At 46.0% G+C, this 27803-nt stretch overlaps 3 protein-coding genes across 7 annotated transcripts in view; 1 reads left to right on the plus strand and 2 right to left on the minus strand.

Moving 5' to 3' along the window:
- Positions 1-961: 961 nt before the first annotated feature.
- LOC128842964 (uncharacterized protein C2orf72 homolog) lies at positions 962-3064 on the minus strand. Its single transcript, XM_054039356.1, has 2 exons — positions 2482-3064; positions 962-1053 (listed from the first exon to the last, which is right to left on the minus strand). Exons 1-2 carry the CDS (start codon positions 3062-3064, stop codon positions 962-964), a joined length of 675 nt encoding a protein of 224 aa, XP_053895331.1.
- Positions 3065-7132: 4068 nt separating this feature from the next.
- Positions 7133-14820, minus strand: RPL35A (ribosomal protein L35a). Its single transcript, XM_054040590.1, has 5 exons — positions 14755-14820; positions 14257-14299; positions 11989-12141; positions 9283-9427; positions 7133-7191 (listed from the first exon to the last, which is right to left on the minus strand). Exons 2-5 carry the CDS (start codon positions 14265-14267, stop codon positions 7168-7170), a joined length of 333 nt encoding a protein of 110 aa, XP_053896565.1. The 5' UTR covers positions 14268-14299; positions 14755-14820; the 3' UTR covers positions 7133-7167.
- Positions 14821-15000: 180 nt separating this feature from the next.
- IQCG (IQ motif containing G) overlaps positions 15001-27803 on the plus strand; it is a 36722-nt gene continuing 23919 nt past the window's right edge. For 3 of the 5 annotated variants that reach the window (XM_054040759.1, XM_054040761.1, XM_054040762.1), the window contains exons 1-4: positions 15088-15145; positions 15756-15836; positions 21692-21924; positions 27289-27436. In XM_054040759.1, coding sequence (XP_053896734.1) covers positions 27296-27436 — 141 coding nt within the window. In that variant the 5' untranslated portion in view covers positions 15088-15145; positions 15756-15836; positions 21692-21924; positions 27289-27295. Of the gene's footprint in view, positions 15064-15087; positions 15146-15755; positions 15837-21691; positions 21925-27288; positions 27437-27803 lie in introns of those variants that run through there. The other 2 variants (XM_054040760.1, XM_054040763.1) reach the window with 2 other exon arrangements.

Below are 27803 nucleotides of genomic sequence, written 5' to 3' on the forward strand. Positions count from 1 at the left end.
CAGTAGCCAGATTTAATGGGGGAAGATGGGATTTCACGGTCCATAATGCTTTTTTCACAGCTGTGAATTTGGTAGGACCCTAACCATATCTGCTCCTACTTTGCCATAGCTTTTCAGCGCTCTACCTCCCACCTGACTCGTCTCACGGCAGCTGCACCATGCACATCAAAATTCTGCTGATGCACAGGGAAGGAGGGGACCTAGGAAGCGGATGCAAAGTCCTCTGAAGTCCCTGGAGGACCTGCCATTGACTTCAGAAGGGTTCGGATCAGGCCCCTAGCATGCAGGGAAACAAACAGGGCTAGGCTTGTTGTCTACCAGCTGCCCTGAGCACTGGCGTGGAGGACAGCCTGGCAAATGCCACCGTGCCAAGGGTTCATGGCCACAGAACTACTGTAAGGTGAACTAAAGGGAAGAAAGGGACTGGAGCTGGGTTGCTGTAGCAGCAGCTCTCCCTGCTGACGACAGGTGGTTCATGCAGGCTCCCAATCTAGCTGCTAGCACGTTCCCCTTGCGAGCTCTGCTATCCCAGCGAGGGGAGTGTATGTGACACCACAGGGAATTGCGCAGCGTTGCAGGAAGGTGTGCGTGGCTGGGGGAGGAAGAGGTGTCCTATAAAGATCTGTCTGGCCTAGGTTTTCTATAGCACCATTACCACGGTATCTAAGCCCCCTCCCGTTGCTCTCCCCCATCCTCCTTCCCCCAGCACAGCACGGCCTGCTTGCAGTCGCAGGCAGGCAGGAAGGAGAATTCCCAAACTGCCAGGGGAGAGTTGGGGGAGTGGGGAGGGCACCTCAGGCAGAGGTATTTGCAGGAGTTGGCCTGCCTGGGAGCACTCCTCCAACAAGTATGCTAGGAGCAGCCGGCTAAACAGGTTTGCTAGTGCAGTAGCAATGGGTGGATATTGCTATGAAGGGACGGGATGAGATGCACCCACCTTCCAGGCACATTGCAATGCGGCCTAAGGGAGCCTGTCCTCATACCGTCTTTCGTATCCTGTGTTGCACACCCCCAGGCTGAGTCGGATGGTAACTGGATCCTGGGGAGTCATTTCTGGGGGGAGGGGAGGAACAGTGTAAATACTGGCTTGGGGGAGCATCAGCTGCAAGGTGGAGGCTGCGCTGAGCATGAACCACTGAGCGAAGGAGCCTGCGACATTCCTTGGCAGAAGAGCCACACCACAGCGCAGCCCCTCCCACCTGTTCTTCCTCCCAGAGCATGCTGTCCCTGGCAATCTCAGCTTGTCAAGTGGGCCACGGAGGGGATGCAGACGGGCTCAGGGATCACAGGGGACTCACCAGCACCTGTGTGAGGAATCTCAGGTCTCGAACCCAGGTCCCCAGGCAAACCTCACAGCAGCTTGCTGGTACCAGAGTTTAGGCTGGTGCACCCTCGCTCACCATAGGCTCCACCTATGAAGCTCCCAATGGTAGGAGACGTCCAGGCTCTCAGATTGGCTCACACTCACTATTTAAGCCAGGAGGCGGCACAGGAAGTTGTCCAAGCAACTAGGTGAATCCCTGGCATGCAGCGGGACCCTGCCTTCTCGGCTACCTTCTGAGCCCTGCCTTGCTCCTGTCCTCCAGCCCCATTCCAGATCCCTGCTGCTACACCCCCCCCTCCCACCCCTTAGCTTGATTCCTGACTCTAGTTCTGACCCTTGGCTTGACTCCCCATTCTGTCCCCGTCTCTGACCTCCACTTTCTAGCTCATGACTCCAGCCCTGACTGCCTACGTCCTAGTTTATGACAGCACCCAGCTCTCTCCGACCTGCTGGGCAATGACCGAACATCCCCCCAAACCCTGCTCAAACAGAGCCCAACCCACAATCCTCCTCGTCACTGATTTAACATGCCCCCTGCCCTCACACCAAGTAGGGTTGGTGGACTGAGGTGACTGGGACAGGTTGCCCCTACGATAAAAGGCCCAAACATTTATCGACACCACCACAGAGTTCCCCAAAGGCCCACGGACACATACTGGATGGCCCCTGAACCAAGACTTTCTCCTCAGAGCTCTCAGGCACATGCGAGATGCCTCCTCTCCCAGAGCTGCTTCCTCCTATCAGTTAGCAACAGGGAGCAGCAAATCTATGGGGCTCTGAGCCACACAGCTCGAAAGGTGGGTAAAGAGCAGCTCCTGATGCACTTTCTTGAAGGCCCTCCTCAGGCCCTGCAGTGCCATGGCTTGCTGAAAGGGACACGGCTGTTCCCTTTCCCCATTCTAATTTCCAGCTCATGTGCCCCCCCAGCCTCCCAAATACCCCCTTGCTCAGCTCCACCCTGTGTGCCCACATCCCTGATTTTCATGTCTCTCTGGTGTATCCCACCCGACTCTGCTTTGATCTCTGCACCCGGCTCATGCTTCCACATTTCCTTCCACCCACCTCGCTCTTCTTGTCTCCCTTCCCCAGCAAGACCAGCTCTCACGTTCCCCTTCACATGATGCCCAGTCCTGTGTGACCTCTGACCCCTCCAGTACCTTCTTGGCCCTTCAGAACTTCTCTCAGGGCTCTGCAGGCAGCTCTCTTGACCTCCAGGGTCCCATCTGGCTGGCCTGGGCTGTAAACAGCTGCTTCCACCACCAGTTCCTGGAAGCCACCATCCAGCAAGCACTGCATTCTCCGTAGCGCCCCGGCTGCCCGTCCTGGTTCCACCTGCTGGTGCTGCAGGTCTGGCTGGATCATCACCAGGACCAGAGCCGCTGGCATGCAGGGAAAGAGATTCCTTAAGTTCCAGAGTGTTTCATCCAGGTGTTCCCACTGCATGAGCTGCCTCAGCGTGGCAGCTTGCCAGAGCATGAAGACCAGCTGCGGTTGCATCTCCTGCTCTTCCTCCTTGATTTCCTCCTTCCGGTGGAGTTTGGTCTTTAGGTCGATCCCTCTGAAGAGCTCCTGGGCAAAGTCCATCTGCACGAGCGGGGCTGCCTCATGTACATCATCCATCTCCATCACTAGCACCTGTCCATTCCGCCTGCCCACAGTGTCCAGCAGAGTCAGGAACTGCCAGTGCACTGGCTCTGCCGGGGAGCACACAGGGGTCTCCCCTAGCAGCTCCGACTCCATATCTTCCTCCCAGACTACAGCATCACTAGAACGGCAAGGGGCGTGTTACAGGGAGCGCAAGGGAAGCCTGTGCCAATGTTTCTGTGGGAGTGGGAAGGGTGTGCAGAGAACAGCTAAGACTCTGTGGGTCCCAGCTAGGGTGACCCGATAGCAACTGTGAAAAAACAGGACAGGAAGTGTGTGTGTGTGTGTGGGGGGGGGTAATAGGCACCTATATAAGAAAAAGTCCCCAAAACGGGATTGTCCCTTTAAAAACAGGACATCTGGTCACTCTAGTCCCAGCCCAGGTAGACAGTCTCACACTAGTTCAGGCAGAGCGAGCACATAAAAACAGCAGTGTGAACATTACAGCATGGGCTAGGCGCCCGAGTCCAAGCCTGCCCACCTAGCCCGAGCCTCCACCCAGGCTACATCAACAGTGATTTTTAGCATCACTAGCTCTGCTAGAAGTAGAATGAGTCTCTTTACCCGTGCTGGGAGGCTTGCTCTCAGCTGCAGTGTAGACATGAACTGCTTCTTTGAGAGTTCAAATATCGTGAGTTTATTCAACAAGGGATCAGAAGTCTTGCACAGCAAAGAGGAAAAATAAGAACGAATGGGAGCTTTCACCACAGGAGGATCCAAACATCGGTGTCATTGGCCATTTTTGCTGTGAGCTACCCAAGCTGTTGGAGGTGTGGTGCATGGATTTTCTCCCTGGGAGGCAGACCAAAGGGGAATTGCCAGTCCAGTTCCGACAGGAGCCCATGCAGCACAGTACGTGGTTACAAACTGCGTCCATGAACAAATGCTGCAGCCGAACGGGCTAGAATCCAGCTGATATGAAAATATGGAATAATTCAACCACTGGGAAGTTTCTGACTAACTTCTTCAGGTGGAGGTTGGCTTATGGCTGGAAGCATAACAATACCTCTCTCTCTCTCTCATCTCCTCCCCCCCCCCCCCCCCTTTTAAAAAATCCTATCTAGTGGAGCATGTCAAATCCTGGTAAGCTCTTGGACTCGGATATCTTGTGGGAGAGAATTGCACAGGTTGTGTTTTTGCTTAAAAGAAAAACTAGCGGGTTTAAACTTGTTTTACAGCTTCCTTGAGTGTCCCTGTTCTCACAGTAAGAGAAGCCCACCAGGGAGCTTCTCTGCATCTCTATGTCCCCTCTGCTTTGTTGCCTCTATAGACATGTTAAAGTTCTCACTCTCCCCTCACAGGCCACACATCTAACCATCTGATGTGTCACCTCTGACCAGCTTTAATTTCTGCTGTATCTTTTAAAAGAGAGGACATTTAAATAGCGTGAGACAAGGAAGAGCCCAGAAGTTCTCGCTTTAGGGCCTCAGACAGTGAAAACTGGCTATTGTATACACTCTGCTACCCTGCCTCCACAGGCAGAAGGGAGATAATGTGAAAGACTCTCCCCTAACAAGGGAGGTTGGGAGACACTCCTACTTCTCACACCAGAAACAGACCAGAAGGTGAATTATACACATTCCACTACATGCGTCTGATGAAGTGGGTATTCACCCATGAAAGCTTATGCTCCAATACGTCTGTTAGTCTAGAAGGTACCACAGGACTGTCGCTTTATACACATTTGTGTCACTCGCCAGGAAAAGGACATATAATTGATATTTAACAGATTAGCAGCAGTTCCACTGCCAGATTAAAAAGTCCCTGATTCCACAAGCATGGACAGAGGGCTACATTTCACTAACACAATGTGACTGAGTGTCAATTTTCAGCATCTTAAACAGGGTTAGTGTACCTGTTACCTAAAGCCAGTTTTAAGATAACTTACCTGTGTTACCATCTAGAGAGGAAAGCTTTTTCTAATGGTCTCGCAATCAAACTCTTTGCAGTAGGCAAATTCGCTGGTCAACTGTATGTTGATTGGCCAGGTTATCTCTGATGTCACAATCCCACCCTTTCCCAAAATGACCCGTTAGTCTTGAAATCAAACTTAAATTATTTAACATTTGTATTATGGTTAATGCCCAGTGGTCCTGACTCGGGGCCCTAGTGTGCTAGGTACTTTACAGTGACAGCTTCTGCCCCAAAGAGCTTAAAATCAGTTTTCTTCTCTGCATGTTTAACAAACCCAGTCTTAAACAGACATGAAGAAATAAAACAAATGCAGTATATTGATTTTAAGTCAGTTTTCAGAATGGAGAGAGGTCAATAGTGGTGGTTTTAGTAAAGGGAAATCACGCCTCTCCAATCTATTAGATTCTTTGAGGGAGTCAACAAGCATGTGGATCAAGGGGATCTAGTGTACTTGGAATTTCAGGAAGCTTTTGACAAGATCCCTCACCAAAGGCTCTTACACAAAGTAAGCAGTCATGGGGTAAGAGGGAAGGTTCTCTCGTGGATTGGTAACTGGTTAAAAGAGGAAACAAAGGGTAGGAATAAATGGTCAGTTTTCAGAATGGAGAGGGGTAAATAGTGGTGTCCCCCAGGGGTCTGCACTGGGCCCAGTCCTATTTAACATATTCATTAATTATCTGGAATAAGGGGTAAACAGTGAGGTGGCAAAATTTGTCATTGTGGAGAGTTCTCTGAAAACATCCATTCAATGTGCAGCGGCAGTCAAAAAAGCGAACAGAACGTTGGGAATCATTAAGAAAGGGATAGATAATAGGACAGAAAATATCATGTTGCCTCTATATAAATCCATGGTACACCCACATCTTGAATACTGTGTGCAGATGTGGTCGCCCCATCTCAAAAAAGATATACTGGAATTGGAAAAGGTTCAGAAAAGGGCAACAAAAATGAATAGGAGTATGGAACAGCTTCCATATGAGGAGAGATTAATAAGACTGGGACTTTTCAGCTTGGAAAAGAGATGGCTAAGGGGAGATATGACTGAGGTCTATAAAATCATGACTTGTATAGAGAAAGTAGATAAGGAAGTGTTGTTTACTACTTCTCATAGCACAAGAACTAGGGGTCACCAAATGAAGTTAATAGGCAGCAGGTTTAAAACAAAAAAGTATTTCTTTACACAACGCAGTCAACCTATGGAACTCCTTGCCAGAGGATGTTGTGAAAGCCAAGACTATAACAGGGTTCAAAAAAAGAACTAGATAAATTCATGAATAGATCCATCAATGGCTATTAGCCAGGATGGGCAGGGATGGTGTCCCTAGCCTCGCTTTTGCCAGAAGCTGGGAATGGGCAAGAGGGGACGAATCACTTGATTGCCTGTTCTGTTCATTCCCTCTGAAGCACCTGGCACTGGCCACTGCTGGAAGACTGGATACTGGGCTAGATGGACCATTGGTATGACCAAATACGACCCTTATGCCTTTAAATAAGAATTTTTTTCTTGTTAAAAGTCTAGTGGATAACCAGTATCTAACAATCCAGGAAAACAGGAAGTCAAGACTTGTGCAGAGGAAACATGCACTGTGGTGATGGAGAATGAAGGGGTGTCAAACAGGAGGCAGGTGTGGAACTAAACTACATAAAGCCGAAGTGACTTAAGAGGTAGGTGAGAGCCAAAGAGGACTGTTCAGGGGTGCTGAAGTCCTGTTCTTCGTGAGTATCTCAAGAAGCCACATTTTTAAATGTGAGCTGAACGAATTTGAATCTTGGCAAATAAATTGAGTTCTGTATTACACCTGAAATTACAAACTGTATCTACATCGATCTGGCAGAAGAATCAACTAGTGCAAGAGAAACAAAACTTTGAGCTTTCATTTTAGTAAGTCGGCAAAGTGTTTTTCAAATACCGTATGGAAGTTGCATTTGTTTTCAATTTACATGCACAATTTTGAGATGTTAAACTTTTATTGAAGAGCACTCTTAGATACCACGATGGGAGTGATAGGAAAAAACCCACAGATTGGTAACTAACAGTCAGATTAATTGTGATATATTTTCATTTAAGAGGTAATTTTCTCTTTTGATGCTTTGGTCAGTATCAAATCCAATTCCTCCCTTTATCATCTGCTATTACTAGATCATTGTCCTGTTTTGTGGATTATGTAACACTTGTTGTAGAAACAACAGAAAATGAACTAGTTATTCCCCACACCAACTGAAGGTCATAAGAAATCATTAAAAACAAAATCAAACAATTTCTGAATTTTATTTTTAGTAAAAATTTAGATCCGAGATGGATACAGCATCTGTAAAACAAAAACAAAAAAAAAATCAGGTTAGAGATCTTGTTACTAAACTAAAATGTTAACACACATTTCTAATTAATCTCTCTCTAAATACCCACACAGATAGCTAGCAGTTTGCACAGAGCACTCTGACAGGTTACTGGTCTAGTGGATGGAGGGAAACGGTAGGTGTGATAGATCTTGATTTTAGTAAGGCTTTTGATACAGCACCACCTGACATTCTCATTAGCAAACGAGGAAAATGAGGTCTATACAAAATTACTGCAAGGTAGGAGCACAACCAGCTGAAAGACCATACTCAAAGAGTAGTTACCAAAGGCTGACTATCAAACAGCGAGGCGGTATTTGGGGGTGGGGTCACGCAGGGGTCAATCTGGGGTCTGGTACTAGTCGATATTTTAATTCATGATTTGGATAATAGACTACCCAAATAAATATGCTTACATAATTTGCAGGGGACTCCAATTTCTAACTGTAATGGTAGATAGGCTTACAAGGCAGGATGTGGAATCCTCAGCATTTGGAGGTTTTTAAGAACAGGTTGGGCAAAAACCTGTTAGAAACAGTCTAGATTCTCTTGGCCCTGCCGGAGCAGGGGGCTGGACTAGATGACCTCTCAAGATTCCTTCCAGCCCTACATTGCCATGAAGTGATGATGATTCTACATTAGCGGTGGGCAAACTTTTTGGCCCAAGGGCCACATCTGGGAATAGAAATTGTATGGTGGGCCATGAACGCTCACAAAATTGGGGTTGGGGTGCGGGAGGGGGTGAGGACTTTGGTTGGGGGTGCAGGCTCCAGGGTGGGGCCAGAAATCAGGAGTTCAGGGTGCAGGAGGGGGCTCCGGGCTGGGGTGTGGGAAGGGGTGCAGACTCGGGGGGGGGGGCAGAGGATGAGGGGTTTGGGGTGCAGGAGGGTGCTGGGATCAAGGGGTTCGGAGGGCAGGATGGGGATATGGGCTGGGGCGGGGGTTGGGGCACGGGGAGAGGCTCAGGGGTGCAGACTCCGGGGCAGCACTTACCTCAAGCGTCTCCCGGAAGCAGCAGCATGTCCCTTCTCTGGCTCCTAGGTGGAAGCGCAGCCAGGCAGCTCTGCGCATTGCCCCATCCGCAGGCACCGCCCCTGCAGCTCCCATTCGCTGTGGTTCCCAGCCAATGGGAGCTGCGGGGGCAGCATGCAGAGCAGAGCAGAGCCCAGCCCCCTGGCTGCCCCCCCTACACATACGAGCTAGAGGGGGGCCATGCTGCTGCTTCCGGGAGACGCGTGGAGTGGCCCCTGACCCTGCTCCCTGGCTAGAGCAGAAGAGTGGGACAAGCCCCAGACCCCACTCCCCAACAGGCGCTCGAGGGCTGAATTAAAATGTCTGGTGGGCCAGATCCGGCCCGCGGGCCGTAGTTTGCTCACCCCTGTTCTACATGGAAGAACGGAAGAGCACAGAACATAGCTCAGTCTTTGGGAAGTGCTCTTTGCAGGGGTAGCCCATGCACCATCTTCCAGCCTAGCTGGGGGAATGAGAGGATAACTGCTCTCTTTTGCCCAGCTGCAATGAAGGATAGCACTTGTGTTCCTCCTACAGTGGTTTTTCTATAGGATAATGAAAGCTGAGCAGGGTCACATCTCACTCCGATACTGCTCTTGACAATATCACTAGGATGACCGTGTACAGGAGCAATAGTTTGAGTGGTGACACAGACAGCCAAGGAGGAGGTTCTCCTGGAGGTGCATGGATAACAGCACATGTGAGTTTTGGGTCCATGACCAGACTCGGGAGAGATTCATTTAGTCCTCAGCCAGAAGCAGGGCTGATACGGTGAGGGCATTTGGGGAAGATGAGGGAAAGAAAAATAAAGACCTCAGAACACCCTGACCCCCCCCCCCCGCCCAAAATGGGGAGAGTGGACCAGGAGACGGAAAATAAAAGCCTGGGGGAGAGAGGAGGAGAAGAAAGAATTAGATGTACAAAGTTTGAGGGAGAGGGAAAAGAGGCAAGAGTAAATAATCTTTGAGGGGTGATAACAGTCAAGTTAGCATTTTCTCAGTGTTCTCTCTCAGCTGTTAGGAAAAAATTCACTACTAGAGTACCGTACTCACCACCCTGATTCTGTGTCCAATGGCCTTAGCAGGAAGGTTGGACCGGAACTTGGCACGAACCATACCACTGTTTCCATGGGCACGCGTTACCTTCCCCCAGATCACTCGTGTTCTGTTGGGCTTCCCACCTGGAGTCACGGTGTTGCTAACAAACAGAAGACTGTTAAATCCTGGGCATTCCACTCCTAACCAAGTGCTGGTCTATTTAAAGCAACAGTGGCAGGTTAAAAACACCATCTTCTTTTAAAAAGTTTCATTCCCTCTATTGTCATGGCTCCCCGGGATAGTCAATCTGAAAGTTTAGAAACATTTATTTGGTCACCCATAACGCAGATTTGCTTTCATCCAAGCTGACAGACATGCACATTGTGAAGAGATTTTTTTGGTGATCTCATTAGCCTGAGGTTGTGATGTTTGAATTGCAAATGCAGCAGGGGAATGGGTTTAAACCCAAATATAAAAGCACGAAAACATGTCAAGCTCTGGGTGGACCTAACAGTGTCCCTTTACAAAACACCCTTCAAGCAACAGTCTTCTACCTGGCTTATATTAATTCAGTAATTTACAGAATTAAATCAAACTAAGTAGATATAAGCCAGTTGGCACACTTGTTGAACTGTGTCCACAGAGATTTGCACCAGTTTAACTAATTCTATTAATTAAACCAGTGCAAGTTGTGTGTGTAGATCACCCTCCTATCTTAGCGCTAGTCTACACGGCAGCGCTTTAACGTGCCTTGTGTGGTCACGGCAGAGCGCTGGGAGAGAGCTCTAAAAAAAAAACCACCCCCACAAGTAGTGCAGCTCCCAGCGCTGGGACACTGTTTACCCTGGCGCTTTACTGCACTGCAACTTGCTGCGCTCAGGGGTGTGTTTTTTCGCATCCCTGAGCGAGAAAGTTGCAGTGCTGTTAATTGCCAGTGTAGACAAGTCCTTAGATTTACCTTTCAGAACTGATATATCTGGGATTTGCAGGCTTCAATCACTCCCCTCTCATCCATTCCAAACACTATCTATTTCAAGTACTGGTACTAACTGGGAAAAGTATTCTGCCTAGTGATTTATTGGATGATTTGCAAATAACTATATAATATATATTCATGCAAACAATATTACACATTAGAATTCTATTTCTACATGCATGTGGGTCAAACTGCTAAATGTAAACCTAACAATGACAGCATAATTTTGTTTTTATAATTTCAAAACACAGTATTCTCATATACCTCAGCAGCTTACAAATGAGAACTAATAGCTGTTTGTAACTCAAAACACGTAGCTTTTGCGGTGTCAACAGTACAATATGAAGTATGCCAATTTCACATTTGACAGCATTGCGAAGCACAGCATATTTCCCCTCAATATGCAATAAGCTTAGTGTTCACTATCTTGAGGTGCAATCGAAACCACTGGGAGCACAGCACAGTTTAAAGTCACATGCAACGGTAGTTACAATTCACATCATGTAATAAGGCACTAACCCATCCCCAGACCACCTGCAAGAAAAATCAAAACTCTCACACAGCCCAACCCTCTTCTATTAAAACACGAGAAGAGAAACGCTTTGCTCTGTGCGTCTGGCAAACTATCAAAGGGGAGAAGAGGGCTTCCCACTAAGCATGCCCTGATTCCCCCAACCCTTCTAGATGTATTCATCTAGAAGTTATCAGTTTGAGTGACTCCAGTGACTAACTGTAGAGGAAAAGGAGAGGTTTCGAAGATGTCCAGGTCCAAACCAAAACCTTGAATTCCACCCAGAAACATAATGAAAGCCAGAATGGTCTCTGGAGCACAGGGAAAAAGCACTCGCTGTATCAAACATTCTAAATGGGAAACCACATTCTGCACTAGCTGTGCCTTAAAGCAGTGGTTTTAACCTTTTTTCATTTGTGGACCCCTAAAAAATTGCAAATGGAAGTGCAGACCCCCTTTGGAAATCTTAGACATAGTCTGTGGACTCCTAGATTGAAAACCACTGTTCTATGCTAACACCTCAGACATAGTTTGCGGGCCCTAAGGGGTCCAACCACAGGTTGAAAATCACTGCCTTAATCTAATCAGGAGGTAACAAAGGCACAGATATCTGCACCAAGATCCATGTCAATAGAAAAAGTCAACCTGCTATGCAAGCAGAGATGGGAATAATCCCAAACTTCTCAAACTTGAAGTACTTCCAGGGCATCCATCAGCCACAGCAATGATAGTGATCAGATATATGCAGGCCCAGAAGCAGAAGAGGATTTATTAAATCCCTTCAGGTTACAAAGCAAACCCTCACTGAAGGGGATTATATTAATTCTGCCACTTAAAGCACTGAAGTATCACAGGGAAGGACACTACAGTTCAGTCCACTACTGACTTGACTTCAGTTCACACCAGCATCCTGGAGGTGAGATGACTCATGCCGAACCCATCACTCCTACCAGAACCATTAGCCTTCTAATCCCGTATTTCTACAAGAGCAATCATAGTGATGTTTAATACATCATCATTTAATACCTGAATTAATTTGGTATCTAGAATTGTGAAAGTTAAAACTGAATCCCAAAACGGAACCCAGTCTTGCACAATTCTACTTGGCCATTTTGTTTGTTTCACCATTATCATGGCAACAGGTATGCAAATACATTTATTGTGGCCTGATACATTTTCATGACAATTTTTACAAGGCCTATTTAGCATAACAACAAGGAGTTCAGTTACTTACTTTTTAGCTTTATATACATAGGCGCATCTCTTGCCCAAGTAGAATTCAGTCTCATCACGGGCATAAACTCCATCAATTTTCAGGAGGGCAGTGTGCTCCCTCTGGTTTCGGAGGCCACGCTTATAGCCAGCAAAAATGGCTTTGGACCATAGTCTAGGAAATATTGAGCATATTAATGAATCGCCAACCACGAAAGCGTATTGCATGTGAATAAGTTTTCTGAACAAAACTTTCTGAAATAATTAGATACCGTGCTAGTAGAAAGCATACAGGGGGGAAAAGGAACAGTGCTTCACATGAGCAAATACCCCCACATTCACAAAGTGCAGCTTCTTTAGCACAAAACATCAATTATAAAAATCCTGTACTAGCCTTTTCCTTCCTTCCTTTTACTAGAACCATTTCTAAAAAAAGTTACATTTTCATTTTTTTAAAACACACAAACACTTGTCGAACATCCAAAAGGGATAGATAATCTACTTCACCATGTATAGAATATACTAAGGAACTTGGGGCCTGCTATGCCACAGAAGTCACCATGTCAAACAACCTAGTTAAAATGTTCTCCCTCAGAGAGAACATAAACATGCCCACGGTGATCAGTCCAAGTCATTAGCACAATTCAGGACACTTAACATATGCTTAACGTCCTCAATGTTGATAAATACAAAATAATACACATTGGAAAACATATACATATAAGATGGGGTCAAATTAGCTGTTACCACCACTCAAGAAATAGACCTTGGAGTCATTGTGGATGGTTATCTGAAAACATCCACTCAATGTGCAGCAGCAGTCAAAAAAGCCAATCATTAGCAAAGGGATAGATAAGAACACAGAAAATATCATATTGCCTCTATATAAATCCATGGTAAGCCCACATCTTGAATACTGTGTGCAAATCTGGCCACCCCATCTCAAAAGAGATATATATTGGAATTTGAAAACATACAGAAAAGGGCAACAAAAATGACTGGGGGATGGAACATCTTCCATATGAGGAGAGAGTAATAAAAACAGGGATTTTTCAGCTTGGAAAAGAGACGACTAAGGGGGGATATGATAGAGGTCTATAAAATTGTGATTGGTGTGGAAAAAGTAAATAAGGAAGTTTTATTTACTCCTCCTCATAACACATCCTCATCCGAAGAAGTGGGCTGTGGCCCACAAAAGCTTATGCTCTAATAAATTTGTTAGTCTAAGGTGCCACAAGTACTCCTGTTCTTTTTGCGGATACAAACTAACACGGCTGCTACTCTGAAACAAGAACTAGGAGTCACCAAATGAAAATTAATAGGTAGCAGGTTTAAAACAAACAAAAGGAAGTATTTTTTCCACACAAACTGTGGAACTCTTTGCCAGAGGATGTTCTAAAGGCCAAAAATTATAACAGGGTTCAAAAAAGAACTATCTAAGTTCACGACGAATAGGCCCATCAAAGGCTATTAGCCAAGATGATCAGGGATGCAAAACCATGCTCTGAAGTGTCCAGCCTGTGTTTGCCATAAGCTGGGAATGGCAACAGGGGATGAATCACTTGATGATTACCTATTCTGTTCATTCCCTCGGGGGGCACCTGGTATTGGCCATTGTTGAAAAACAGGATATTGGGCTAGACAGACCACTGGTCTGACCCAGTATGGTGTTTTTTATGTTCTGAGAAACTATGTTTATGCAATTATGCTATAAAGGAGTTTCCTAACATGGTTATTTTTACAGTAGAGATCTGTCCAGGCTGCACTTAAGTCCATAACCAAACTGTAACATGGGTAATTGCATATGCAGTTTGCATCCATGCACAAGACAAGTAGCTTCCAACTGTAACACAATCAGTAGGTTGCAATCAGATTCTAACAACTCTTGACACAGTCAGGGCCAGTTACTAGGTCTGTGACCTAATTATCCAGTCTTACTTCCTGTCTGTGCGGAGCACTCTGCAAAGTGTGGTGCACTGTGCGAAAAGCTGTGCGGCAGCATGGGCTAGGAGTCTAGATGTCCAAGAACGTACTGATCCGTACAACTGTGCAGTGGAACAGGCTTGGCAAGATGTTATAGCTGACCGATGTTTGGGATGGGAAGAATAGTATTGGTTATGACAACCACATCACAAGAGGGTCAGAGCTTAGATATGTTTAACACAGCACATTCTACAGCGGAGATGGTGAGACGGAGAGGAAATGTGTGAGATGTATGAAGCCCCCCAGCCCGTGTAACACGTCCAGCGACAGCAAAGGCGAAAGGAAGTTTTCAGAGCCCATCGCTCACCTCCCAGACATGGTGTCGTCCTGAAGTCCTGCTCCCAGCAGGCCTGAGAAGCACAAAAAGACTTTAGACGCCACAGTAGGGAATTTAGCACCCAACGGCTGTACCAGCCCCCCCGCAGCGGCCACACGCCCCAGGGGATCCCAGGCGACCCCCCCAGACCAGGTGGCCGGAGAGGGGAGCAGTCCCAGGGGCTCCCAGCTAGACCCCGGCCGGCTGAGGCGGAACCCAGCTTTGCACGGGCCGGCTACCTTAGCCAGGCCAGGCCCCCACCCCGCGATGTCCAGTCAAGGGGCCTCCCCCAGGGGCCCCTCTCGGGCGAGTCGGAGCCGGCTCAGCCCAGGGCCTAGCGCCATCCGCCCCGCATCGGCTTCATCCCGCCGCCTGCCCGCTGCACACGGCCCCCGCTCCACAGCCCGCCCCCCGCCGCACCTGCCCCCGCCCCATGGTGGAGGGAGAAGCCCCCTTAACCGGCCCCGGGACCTCCGCTCCCGGACTCACCCCCGCGCCTCCGACCCAAGATGGCGGCGAAAGGGAGAGCGGCCGCAAAGCACGCCGGGATATGACATCGCAAGGACCCTTTAGGCGACCGTAATTACTGCCTGACTAGAAAACGCCCCGTGGAAGGGTGAATAAAATCCAGCGACGGCCCCTCCATCCCTCTGTTCCCCTTTCTCCATAGGCATAAACCTTAGAAGGGCGTGGTTTAGTGTCTACGCCTGACGGGCACCTGCTAAACCAATCTGGATGCTAGGCCCCCTGAGTTTGATGGTTGCTATGGAGACAAGCTCTGTCCAGCCTCAGGCCTGTGTGTGAGTCTCTCCTGGTTGTCGCTGATAATAGACCCCCAGTGGGGGGAGGGGAGAGCGCATCCCAGTGCAGGCCCCCCAGGGTGGGTGGCAGTGGGGCCCCTGGAGCTAGGGAGCAGGCAGCCCACCCACTGGGAGCATGGCGAAGCCCCTTGCGGGGGAAGGCGGGGGTGCCCCATTGGGTCCCTCCCCATCTGCTGCCCCTGGCCCCAGGGAGCACACAGGCCTGCAGACCTGATGCGCAGACCAGCCAAGCCGACCCCTCCTGTTGTTTCTCCCCTGCCCAGGGGCTGCCCATGCCAAGGTCATGGTGGGTGCAACAACGCCCCGGAAACTCACACCCCTGCCGTTAAACACAGCCTGGAAGATAGGGGCTGGGTTAAAAACGTAAATAAACCAGGCACAAGTCATGGAATTAACTGGAGAGGGGGCAAAGTGCAGCCGAGCCAAGGCAATCCCAGCCACGGGAAGGCCACGGTTACAATGGACAAACAGGCAACTGCAGAGGATTAAACCCCAACTAGTAGCTTTTAAAAAGGGGCCTTTAACCCAGCAAACGATGGCCGGGTTGAGGGGCAGCTGGGGGGTGTATTACAAACTGTCCAATAACAAGCTGTGCATGAGCCATCACGCTGATCACTCTGCTTGTGTAGTGTACCCACAACCCTTCCTCTGTGTTTGGTCTTTTTTTAGGCGGTGAGCTCTTTGGAGAAGAGACTGTGTCTTCCTATGCACCGGGACAGCCCCTGGTGCTTCTTCAGTGCTACTGTAATAGTAAGTAACTTTAAAATTTACTTTTAATCCTTCATTTAGGTCTGGATTGAGGATTTGGGCTTCACTGGGACAAAAGTACATTCTTAAATGTTTCCCTGAATAGGAATGGACGTAAGCATGTGTTAACTGCTTTCCGGAATCAGGGCGTTGTCTCTGATGTCTATCATTTCCCCCATGCAGCTAATGCCATTGTAGGGAATGAGGATAAAATTTTGAAAAGTGCCGTAAGTGACTTAGCAGCCTAAACTCCATTTTCAGAAGTTACTTTTGCTGGAAGTTGGGCTCCTAAGTGACTAAGTCACTTTTGAAAATGTGATTTAGGCTCCCAAGTAGCTCACGTGCTTTGAAAATGTTAACCGACTCTATGATAGCCCCTCACCCCTGGAGGCTGAGGGTTCGATCTGTGAAGGTGCTGAGCCCTCTGGCCCTGATGCAATAAAGTACTTAAACACACTCAGCAACTTGCAAGATCTAGCACTATTAATGACATTTTTAAATAAAGCACTGGAGGAACTGTTTGAGGCATCTGATAATGTGATGTAGAGCACATTTGCCAGGTTTGATTGTGTTCACAGCTGCTCCCACATAGGGAACATGAAAATCAGTGATGTTCCCTTTGCCAAATGCTTCTTATTTTGTCAGCATCAGTGAGTTCAGCCCTAGAACCACTGGATCTTGGAGAAGATCCAGTGTGGTGAGGTCCAGCTATGCTGAGAATGCTTGCCTCTACACTAGCATGCCCTGATAATATGATTCCTGCAAGAGTTCGCAGGCACCGAACTGCTGCTCCTGGATTCCCCTCACAGGGTTCTACATTGGAGATGGAGCAAGGAAGTTAATGCTGAAGGAATTATTCTTCTTATTTTAACAGCACCAAAAAGCATGCTAGATTCCTCTCTGTACAGCCAAAGGATGTGATCCCTGCCTTGACAAACTTAACTTACCTGAAAAACCCCACAGGTTCCAAGGGGGTTGGTGCCACAGAGAGTAGATGTCCCCGAAGTCCTGTCTTCACGCATACTATGCAGGCTAAACTCTATGTAGTAGCTTCTGCAAAGGGGGCTCTTCCATGCTCCCCCCACTCAATTCCACTAGGTTCTTATCCCCTCCAGCCACGTATCAATATTTATTTTTTAAAATCAGCAACTTGCTTTCTGACATTTGTAGTGCTAGTCAGGGTTCTGTACAGCCATTGTCCAATAAAAGCAAGGGCGTTTCTTATTTAAGGCTCAGCTGCTATGTGAACTCAGCAGTCTGACTCTGCCAATATGCTGGCAAAACACAGTGAGTTGGGGTCAAGTGGCAGCCTCTGCTTTGAATTTCCTCACTGGTACCCATGATTATCATCACTTCTTAATTGGCCGAAGGGGGCATTTCAGATGCAAGGTGTTTCCTGACTTTCCCACCCCTGCAGCTGTTTCATGCAACCAGGTGGCAGGATAGAGAAAGGCATGACTACAAGGCTCTCAGCTAGCAGCGTGTGGGCTGTAATCCCCAAAGGGGTACCCGGCCAAACCATTTATATTGTTTTTTAAATTTCCAGATTTCTCCTCCCTTTAGGACAGAAGGGAGAGCATACGATAGTTTGCTCATCACCTCACAATCTTGGGGGAAGCTCTGAGTCTCTTCACATACCTTGTCTTGTCTTGTAATTAAGATTTGATCAAGGAGTTCGGTTGAGTACAATAATTAGTGTTGATGCTAGGATTGTCTTTTCTGTGTGTACAGCAGGGGTACGCAACCTTTCAGAAGTGGTGTGCCGAGTCTTCGTTTATTCACTCTAATTTAAAGTTTTGCTTGCCAGTAATACATTTTAACGTTTTTAGAAGGTCTCTTTCTATAAGTCTATAATATATAACTAAACTATTGTTGTATGTAAAGTAAATAAGGTTTTTAAAATGTTTAAGAAGCTTCATTTAAAATTAAATTAAAATGCAGAGACCCCCCCCCCCCCGGACCGGTGGCCAGGACTCAGGCAGTATGAGTGCCACTGAAAATCAGCTCGCGTGCCGAAGGCGGCACGCGTGCCATAGGTTGCCTACCTCTGGTGTATAGCTTTAAAAGTAGAATTCAACTAGAGGAGCTCCTTATTTGTAATATTTCTCAGTACACCAGACAGTGGTTTCCTCTACATCTATAATAGAACATAAATCCTGGCAGAGCTTACTGGTTTGGCACCAACATCTGCTGAGTATATGGATATAAGAGGAAGCATACAGGAGGAACCAAGACAACATTAGGCTTTAGAGAAACATTACATTCCAGCTTTAAATTTTCTTAAAAGGCATTAATATCTTGAATTAATTCTCTCCTGGATAGAAGTTGCTGATGGGGAGGAGGTGAAGCTATTAAATTCTACCTGTATATCAAAATAAATCAGTTTTTCCTACAAGAACCTTCAACTATTTTATTCTTCTTTTAAAAGTGCTGGCATAATAATCTGTCACAGCTCTTCCACAGAAAATCTTTTGAACTATATTGTCATCTTTGTGGCTGCAAACTTTATATAAACCAGATGCAAAGGGACTCGTCTCATGTAGTTTAGACCCAAAATTTCGGTTGTGTTTAGAAAATGTTAATATGAATAAAACATATTTTTAATTTAAAACATATCTCTACCACAACATTGTACTAGTGCATGTTACCCCAAAGGGAAACTATCTAAGTCATTTATAACAAGCAAAATTCAGTCAGAGGGACTTGTATTTTCCACTTCTTCCTTGGATTATTAGTTTCTGAGTATAAGAAAAAATTAAGTTTTTATTTTTTTGTACTAACTTTATTTACTAGATTAATTTCACTGTCAGAGTTAAGTGAAAAGAATAAACAGACATAATTAATGATGAGAAGTAGGAGGTATTTTTACATTCTTTGTTTTAACAATCTAGGTCATATCAGTAACAGTGGTAAAGGCATTTTTTAAAATGTGATTTCTTTTGACAGTGTTCATTTAAGAGACATAGCTGAAACAATCTTGGAACTGTTAGTTAGTGATTATCTTTGAGATCTCCTGGAGAATGGATGAGGTCCAGAGAACTGGAGAAGGGCAAACATAGTGCCTGTCTTTAAAACGGGGAACAAAGAGGACCTGGGGAATTATATATTAGTCAGCCTAACTTTGATACCTGGAAATATGCTGGAATAAATTATTAAACAATCCGTTTGTAAGCACCTAGAGAATAACAGGTTAATAAATAATAGCCAAATGCCAAACCAATCTAATTTCCTTCTTGGATAGGGTTATTTGCCTAGTGGATGGGGGTAAACAGTAGACATGACATATCTTGATTTTAGTAAGGCTGTTGACACATCCCACATGATATTCTCATAAGCATACTAGAGGAATATGGTCTAGAGGAAATTACTGTAAGGTGAGTGCACAACTGATTGAAAGGCCGTAATCAATAGTTCACTGTCAAACTGGGAGGGTGTATCTAGTGGAGTCCTAAAGGGGTCAGCTCTGGGTCTCTTACTAGTCAATGTTTTCATTAATGACTTGGATAATGGAGTGGAGAGTGTGCTTATATAATCTGCAGATGACACCAAACTGTGAGGGGTTGCAAGTACTTTGGAGGACAGGATTAGAATTTAAAACTACCTTGACAAATTGGAGAATTGGTTTGAATCCAACAAGCTGACATTCAGTGAAGACAAGTGCAAAGTACTTCACTTTGGAAGGCAATATCAAATGCACAGCTACAAAATGGGAAATTACTAGCTAGGCCGTAATTCTGCAGAAAAGACTCTGGGGGTTATAGTGGATCACTAGTTGAATATGAGCCAACAATGTGTTGCACTTGCAAAAAAGGTTAATATAATTCTGGGATGTTGTGGAGAGACAGATCCCCACCCACATCAGGAAATAATTAAAGAGCTTCTCAGGGCACAATCAGCTTCAACCAAGTACATCTGTGAGGCTTGCAAAGCCTATATATGGGCAGGTTCTTAAAAAGGAAGATGCCTGGTCAGTGTAGGGTGGATAATGATATATGGGGGAAAGGACTACTGCCAGTAGAACAGAAACATTGGTGATGCCAGTTAGGAAACTAGGCAAGGTTCATACAAGATCTGATGCTTATAGATCTATTGCTCGCACATGCCATGTGGGGTAAAATCATGGGGAAAAGTATAAATGTAAGACTAGTGGACTACTTGGAGAAAAATGATATTGCTGTCTAACTGAGGTACAAAGTGGTTTGTGAAAAGGAAGATTCAGAGTTGACCATATCATGAGACTAGAAACAGAGGTCAAAAAAGCATAAGAACTAAGAACTTTGTGATAACAGTCTTCCTGGACATTGAATAAGCATAGGGCATGCTATAGAGGGAAGACCTCCTATATAAACTAGCCAAAATTGGAATAAAAGGGGAAATGGTTTGGTGGATAAGGGACTTTTTTTAGTAAAAATGGGAACAGCTTTATCAAAAACCTACAAGCTTACAAATGGAACTCCACAAAGGAATATTTATAGTCTTGTTTTGTTTTCCCTTATGATAAATGACTTCCCAGAAAGCGTGCAGCTGTCTGTGCTATATAGACTAAGCATAATACACTTAAATTAGACGGGAAAAGACAAATGAGGTACTCCGAGAATTTCTAAGTGGGGAAATGATCGGGGATTTAAATTCTTACTTTCTAAAAATAAGGGAATGCCTTTAACCAGTAAGAAAATTAGGGAAGTTTGGAACTTATTTCTTTATGATGAAAAAATTCAGATAGTTCAGAAGGTTGTGGTCTTAGGAGTAGTGTTTGATAATTTGGCTTGTACAACTCACAGACAATATCATACAAAAGTGTAAAAGTAGGATGAACTTACTCAAAAGCATAGCTGGAAACAAATGGGGTGCAGATAAGAAGGTATTGACGATGATGTACAGAGCATTGATCAGATCAGTTTTAGACTATAGATGCCAAGCTTTAGGTTCGGTCTCAGAAACAACTCTTAGGCCAGATCTACACTAAAAAGTTAAGTTGACCCAGCTACATTGCTCAGGGGTGTGAAAAATCCACAAAGCAGTTAACCCTCAACCTAACCCTTGGTGTAGACAGTGCTAGGTCGACGGAAGAATTCTTTTGTTGACCTACCTATAGCCTCTCGGGGAGGTGGCTTAACTATTACAGTGATGGGAAAACCTCTCGTCTATATAGTAAGTGTCTACACTGAAGCGCTACAGCTCACCAGCTATTCCCCCATTTGTGGATTTGGAACTATATGAAAAAACGAGGGAAGGAAAAACCCACTCATTATGACCAATGCCATTTCTGAATTTATTTATGAAAAATGGGACCAGCTTTGCAAAGTCTATACAGATGGCTCAGAAGATGACAGCACAAGTAGAGTGGGAACAGCCTTCTGTGTTCCTAGTTTTGGAATCCAGAACCCTAAAAGACTGTCGAATTGTGTGACCATACTGATGGCTGAACTAATAGGGATAATGTTGGCACTAACCTGGTGTCACGTTATTGATTTGAACTGGGACCATATAGAACACGGTTGCAACCAAAGTCCTGTAGTGGCACCAAATCTTGTATAAAGGGGGTCAAATGAGGTGTGTAAGACAAGGTTATGGCTTGCTGGTTATAATTATGCTGTCTATATGTGTGTATTAATTTTGTAGTTGAAGTTATGAATATTGGCTCTATACTGTCTGTATTTCAAACTTATGCTATGCTTCTGGGAAACTTCCCAGACAAGTTGGTGTTAGCTCTGCCTAGCCTGCTTGATGGCCCACTAAGGACCATCAGCTATACAACTGACCCACTGAGAGAAGGCAAATACACCTTGCAACTCAGCAAAGTATGCAGGGACTGACCCATGTGACTCCAGACTCCATTTTGTTGTACTTTTCCACAGTAAGGACAAAGAGGTGCTCTTACACCTGGAAAAGACTATAAAAGGCTGATGCCTCTCCTCCATCTGGTCTTCAATCCTGCTTCTTACCTCTGGAGGGACTTTGCTACAAACTGAAGCTCTGAACAAAGGACTGAGGACCCATCCCAGCTTGGGACGTACTCCAGAGACTTGATTTGAACCTGCAGTTTATTTCATCACTGCTACAAACTTAAACCAAGAACTTTGCCATTACTGTATGTAATTATTCCATTTAACCAATTCTAGCTCTCATCTCTATCTTTTTCCTTTTATGAATAATCCTTTAGATTGTAGATTCTAAAGGATTGGCAACAGCGTAATTTGTGGGTAAGATCTAATTTGTATATTGACCTGGGTCTGGGGCTTGGTCCTGTGGGATCAGGAGAACCTTTTTTCTTTTACTAGAGTATTGATTTTCATAACCATTTGTCCCCATGATGAGTGGCACTGGTGATGATACTGGGAAACTGGAGTGGCTAAGGAAATTGCTTGTGTGACTTGTGGTTAGCCAGTGGGGTAAGACCGAAGTCCTCTTTGTCTGGCTGGTTTGGTTTGCCTTAGAGGTGGAGAAACCCCAGCCTTGGGCTGTAACTGCTCTGTTGGAGCAATTTGTCCTAAATTGGCACTCTCAGTTGGGTCCCGCCAGAACCGCATCGTTACACCTGGGTAAAAGATGTGTGACTGACCTGCACTTGCACCTGTCAGGCATTATGACAATCAGAATTGGGAAAGCCGAAATGACATAAGTAAAATAATGTTCCTAACTACAGAACTAATGCAAGCAGGTATCTGTAACAATAGCATGGATTCTGGTATATATCGGAATATCTGGACATGAGAGGGCTGACAAAGCAGCAAAACAAGCTCTGGAAAAAATGAGGAGATAGATATTAAGATATCTTTAACTAGACAAGAATTCAAAAGTAGGGTAACAGAGGAGTTTGCGAAGGAATGGCAAGAACTATGGACTAAGGGGGAAAAAAGGACTAAGGTTTTAGGATGTATGCTCAAGAATTGAAGATAATACCATGCTCCAGAGTTATGTTAGAAAAAATGAAGTAGTCATTTTTAAAGGGCTAACAGGTCCTTGTGCCTTAAATAGTAAGTTAACTGTATTAAAAAGAAATAAAGATGGGCTGTGTAATGTGTGCAAAGCCAAAGAAACTGTTGGTGATGTTCTATGGCAGTGGTCTCCAACCTTTTTACGCACAAGATCACTTTTTGAATTTAAGTGCAACCCAGGATCTACCCTGCCCCTTTTCCGAAGCCCCGCCCTGCTTACTCCATCCCCCCCTGTCACTCACTCTCCCCCACCCTCACTTACTTTCACTGGGTTGGGGCAGGGAGTTGGGGTTTGGGAGGGGGTGCAGGCTCTGGGCTGGGGCCGAGAAGTTTGGAGTGTGAGAGGGGGCTCCGGGCTGAGCCTGGGCCAGGGGGTTGGGATACAGGAGGGAGTATGGGGTGCTGGTTCTGGGAGGGGGGGTTAGGGTGCGGGGTCCCACCGGGCTGCACTTATCTCACGCAACTCCCAGTCAGCGGCACAGCGGGGCTAAGGCAGGCTCCCTGCCTTCCCCGGCCCCACGCTGTTCCTGGAAGCAACCAACACGCATGACCCTGCAGCCCCTGGGGGATGGGGGGCATGTGGCTCCATGTGCTGCTCCTGCCTGCAAGCACCACCTCCGCAGCTCCCATTGACCACAGTTCCCCATTCCCGGCCAATGGGAGCTGCGGGGGACAGTGCTTGCAGGCAGGAGCAGCGCATGGAGACCACTGCCCCACCTCCTTGGGACCTCAGGGAGCGGCACATGGCCAGGGCAGGCAGGGAGCCTACCTTAGCCCCACTACGCTGCCGGACTTTTAGTAGCTGGAGATCACGACCGACCAGTCGATTGCGATCTATGGGATGGTGACCACTGTTCTATGGCATTGTGGAAAATATTCTATGGAAGGAAAGTTTCTGGATGAAAAATCGAGTCCGCCCAGAATCAAAGATTTTTCCCTACAGGGACTAGTGAGAATGTCAGGGAAATGCAATAGTGCAAAAAACGCCTTGCTGTAGAAGGATATTTAAAAAACCAAAACGTGACTAACAATGAATGAAGAAGGTGGTGGTCAGAGCTTCGTATGAGGAGGCTGCTGTGTCAAAACACTAACAAAGACAAAGTGCAGGGTGGTACTCTGTAGGAGCAGGATTGCAAGTAAGAGCTTCCTGGCAGCAGGGGTTACTGACTGGGGAAATGGGTTGGCTTCTCAGGTCCTCTCAGAAAGGAGAAGGGCTGGTACTTTTCTTTGACTTCCCAAAGGCTTGGACTCTGTTTTTTTGTGGGCTGTGGAAGCAAACTGACTTTTTGTTTGGATTCCTTTAGCTCCCCTCTCCCCTGCAAGGTGCCTTGAACAGCACAGCTGGAGGCCTGTGCCCTGGGCTGAGAGACGGGGCAGTGCCCACCCCTCTCCCCAAAAAAACAACAAGGAGTCCGGTAGCACCTTAAAGACTAACAGATTTATTTGGGCAAATAAATCTGTTAGTCTTTAAGGTGCCACCGGACTCCTTGTTGTTTTTGTGGATACAGACTAACACAGCTGCCTCCTGAGACCCTCTCCCCAAGGGGGTGCTAGAAAGGTATAGCCTACTACAAGTGTATTAACAAGAGCATGATAAGACATGAGAAGGAATTGTTTCACTCTTCTCAGCATTGGTAAGGCTTCAGCTAGAGTAGCGTGTCCAGTTCTGGGCACCACACTTTAAGAAAGATGTGGACAAACTGCAGAGAGTCCAGAGGAGAGCAACAAAAATGCTTAAAAGTTTAGAAAACCTGACCTATGCAGAAAGGTTAAAAAAAATGGACGTTTAGCCTTGAGAAAAGATGACCAAAGGGGGACCTGATAACAATCTTCAGCTAAGTTAGGAGCTGTTATAAAGAGAACTGTGATCAATTGTTCTCCATGTCCATTGAAGGTAGGACAAGAAGTAATCTGCTTAATGAGCAGCACGGGATATTTAGGTTAGATATTAGGAACAACTTTCTAACTCTAAGGGAAGTTAAGCTCTGGAATAGGCTTCCAAGGAAGGTCATGGAATACCCACCATTGGAGGATTTTAAGAACATGTTGGACAAACACCTATCAAGGATGGTCTAGATGTAGTTGGCACTGCGTCAATACAGGGAGATGGACTAGATGACCTCTTGAGGTCCCTTCTAGCCCTGCATTTCTATGATTCTATAGCAGGGCTGGGCAAACTTTTTGGCCCAAGGGCCACATCTGGGTATGGAAATTGTATGGCGGGCCATGAATGCTCATGAAATTGGGGGTTGGGGTGTGGGAGGGGGTGAGGGCTCTGGCTTGGGGTGCGGGCTCTCTGGTGGGGCCAGAAATGAGGAATTCAGAGTGCAGGAGGGTGCTCCGGGCTGGGGCAGAGGGTTGGGGTGTGGGTGGGGGGGTGAGGGCTCCGGCTGGGGGTGCAGGCTCTGGGGTGCAGGAGGGTGGGACCGAGGGATTCGGAGAGTGGGAGGGGGATCAGGGTTGGGGCAGGGGGTTGAGGCACTGGAGGTCAGGAGTGCCGGCCAATGGGAACTGCAGGGATGGCGTTAAGGGAGGGGACAGCGTGCAGAGCCCCCTGGCTGCCCCTACGCATGGGAGCTGGAGGGGGGACATGCTGCTGCTTCCATGAGCCGTGTGGAGCCAAGGCACATGTGGAACAGGGCAAGCCCCAGATCCCGCTCCCCAGCAGGAGCTCGAGGGCCGGATTTAAACGTTTGAAGGGCCCCCAGGCTGTAGTTTGCCCACCCCTGTTCTATAGAGTCAAACTGAAGATGCCATCAGTGGCTAGTTAAACCTGCTGGAAAGGATTAATATCTTCAAGGAACATACTCCATGAAACAGAATGTCAAGAAACAGACAAATTAAAAATAGAGGGTCCTTTTACTGCACCCCACCTCTTGTGATGCTGGAAACCTGGTAGACCTGAACTAACAAATTATATTCATCTTCTGCCTATTTGAAACTAATTTCATATTCTAATATTAAAGGATTACAGTTTCTTCAAGTCAGGAAGTTGCTGAAGAAAGTAACTCACTCTAACTCCAGTGCAGATACAGAGAATGGCTTAATCTAAAACTCTTTAGTATTCATAGAGCATAACAATGCCTCAACCCTGTTAATCACGGCTCTGCTTCATTTCCAGAGTGTGCTTGCAGACCGGGACTGTAATGTTCTGCAGACCTCGAGTGTTTGTTCAAGAGATTTTAAACATGGCCCAAGTCCAACAGTAGACAGATAAGGACCAGTGGAGACTTCTATTATTAGACTTTACTGTAATACCCAGAAGGCCCAATCAGAATCAGGGTCCTATTGTGCTAGATTGCTGTACAAATACAATCTCTTTTGTGTGTGTGTGCACTCATGCGTGTGTGCATGTGTGATGGGGTTTTTTTTTGTTTGTGAGGGGTGGGAAGGGGGGTTGTAACATGGACGAGAAGCTGCTATTCAAATACCAAATAATAATTCTGGAAATTTACTAAGCAAAAATAAAAAAATTGCGTAAGATCTTGACTGGGATTTGTTCCTTTTTCTTTAAAAATAACTGGCACAAATTGATAGTTTAAATTGTATGAGGATCTCAGCACAATCATGTTTATTTTTCCTTTTAAAAACCCCACTGTCTGCAAAAAGCTAAATCTAAGACACATTCCTTCTAAGTTTTGTTGTTAAAAGGGATAGTGTGATTAAAAATCCCATGTATGTACAATAAAAATGTCTTTAACTATGTTACAGTTTAGATGACAAACTCAAAACTGAAAAACTCTAACATACTTTCCCCACTGTTTATGGTGATGTTTACTTATGCATTTTGCTCAGCTTGGACAAAGAAAATCGACTGGTCGATTTCCATTTAGTTTCAGTGTGGTCTAATGCTGTGTTGTTTGATTTGCAAAGGTGGCATGGGAATGCTTATTTGTATATAAACATACTTTTTCCATTTGAATAGAAATAAACTTGTTCAAGATTTCAAAAATAGGAGGCGAAAGTTAATTTCCCCAGTCCCTACATAGGCTCTTGCCTGATTTTCAAAAAGTACTGAGCTCCCAACAGCTCGTATTGAGGTCAATGGGATGATCCAAAAATATTCAAGGTAATGATGAGGAACAGTTTAAAGCATAAGTTGGCAAAAGTGCAACCTATGGAGTTCAACATAGCTAGCAGGCACCTTCATTTTCAATATGGATGGTGAGTCTGCAAATCTCAGCACTGGATGCTCCAATCTGAGCTGGGAGGGCCAGGCCACTTGACCCAATTTGGAGCATTGCGCCCTAGGATTCAGGCTGCCCAAACATATCTAAGATGAGCAGGGCTATGAAACTAGTTTGTTAATGTGAGTTAAGGTTCCTGCTATGTTCAAATGCAGCCCTTAGGGGAGCAGGATTTCTGGGGTAATGAGTGCAGGACAGCTTATACAAAAAACTAGAAAAGAGATGAAAGGCTGCAGGTGTAAGGCTATTTCAGTATCTAGTATTACTTACACTGTTATTGCTAACTCCACGCTCTCTCTCATTGTCACATGCTGTGCTTGTTCCTCTTAGCAAGAACATGGCAAATAAAAAGATGGAAATATTCTCGCCTCTGGAAGCTGTGCAAATCTGTGCTGTGCTGGAGGACTGTCTCGATCAGCTTGCTATTCTTGGATATATTATGCCAGTTTCCTATGAGGGCAGGACAGACATCAGCAATGTAGGTGCCTCTATTTTTAAAATTCTCTTATTTTCCTTCCTGTCTTTATGCTACACCTTCTTTTGACTCTTCTTAAAAATAAACGTGGATATATTTTCATTGTAAAGCGCTCCACAGCCCGTGAGAGAAGGAACAGTCTGTTTGCCAGAAGCTGGGAATGGGCAACAGGGAATGGATCACTTGATGATTCCCTGTTCTGTTCATTCCCTCTGGGGCACCTGGCATTGGCCACTGTCAGAAGAGGGGATACCGGGCTAGATGGACCTTTGGTCTGACCCAGTGTGGCCGTTCTTATTATAAATGCATCATCTTGTTGTTCAGCTGGAGACTGATTTTAATACTTATATTGCAGTAGCATCCAGAGGCC

The sequence above is a fragment of the Malaclemys terrapin genome, chromosome 9 (genome assembly GCF_027887155.1).
Source record: "Malaclemys terrapin pileata isolate rMalTer1 chromosome 9, rMalTer1.hap1, whole genome shotgun sequence".
Taxonomy (NCBI): domain Eukaryota; kingdom Metazoa; phylum Chordata; order Testudines; family Emydidae; genus Malaclemys; species Malaclemys terrapin.

What these genes read in the sequence shown, in the direction of transcription:
- LOC128842964 (XM_054039356.1), bottom strand. Translation starts at nt 3,064, where the DNA reads ATGGAGTCGGAGCTGCTAGGGGAGACCCCTGTGTGCTCCCCGGCAGAG. An exon ending in AGTTCTGAAGGGCCAAGAAG is followed by an intron (nt 1,054 to 2,481) that starts GTACTGGAGGGG and finishes CCCTCCCCCCAG; the next exon opens with AAATGACTCCCCAGGATCCA.
- RPL35A (XM_054040590.1), bottom strand. An exon ending in TATGTATATAAAGCTAAAAA is followed by an intron (nt 9,428 to 11,988) that starts GTAAGTAACTGA and finishes TCTGTTTGTTAG; the next exon opens with CAACACCGTGACTCCAGGTG. An exon ending in TTGGACACAGAATCAGGGTG is followed by an intron (nt 7,192 to 9,282) that starts GTGAGTACGGTA and finishes TTTGTTTTACAG; the next exon opens with ATGCTGTATCCATCTCGGAT.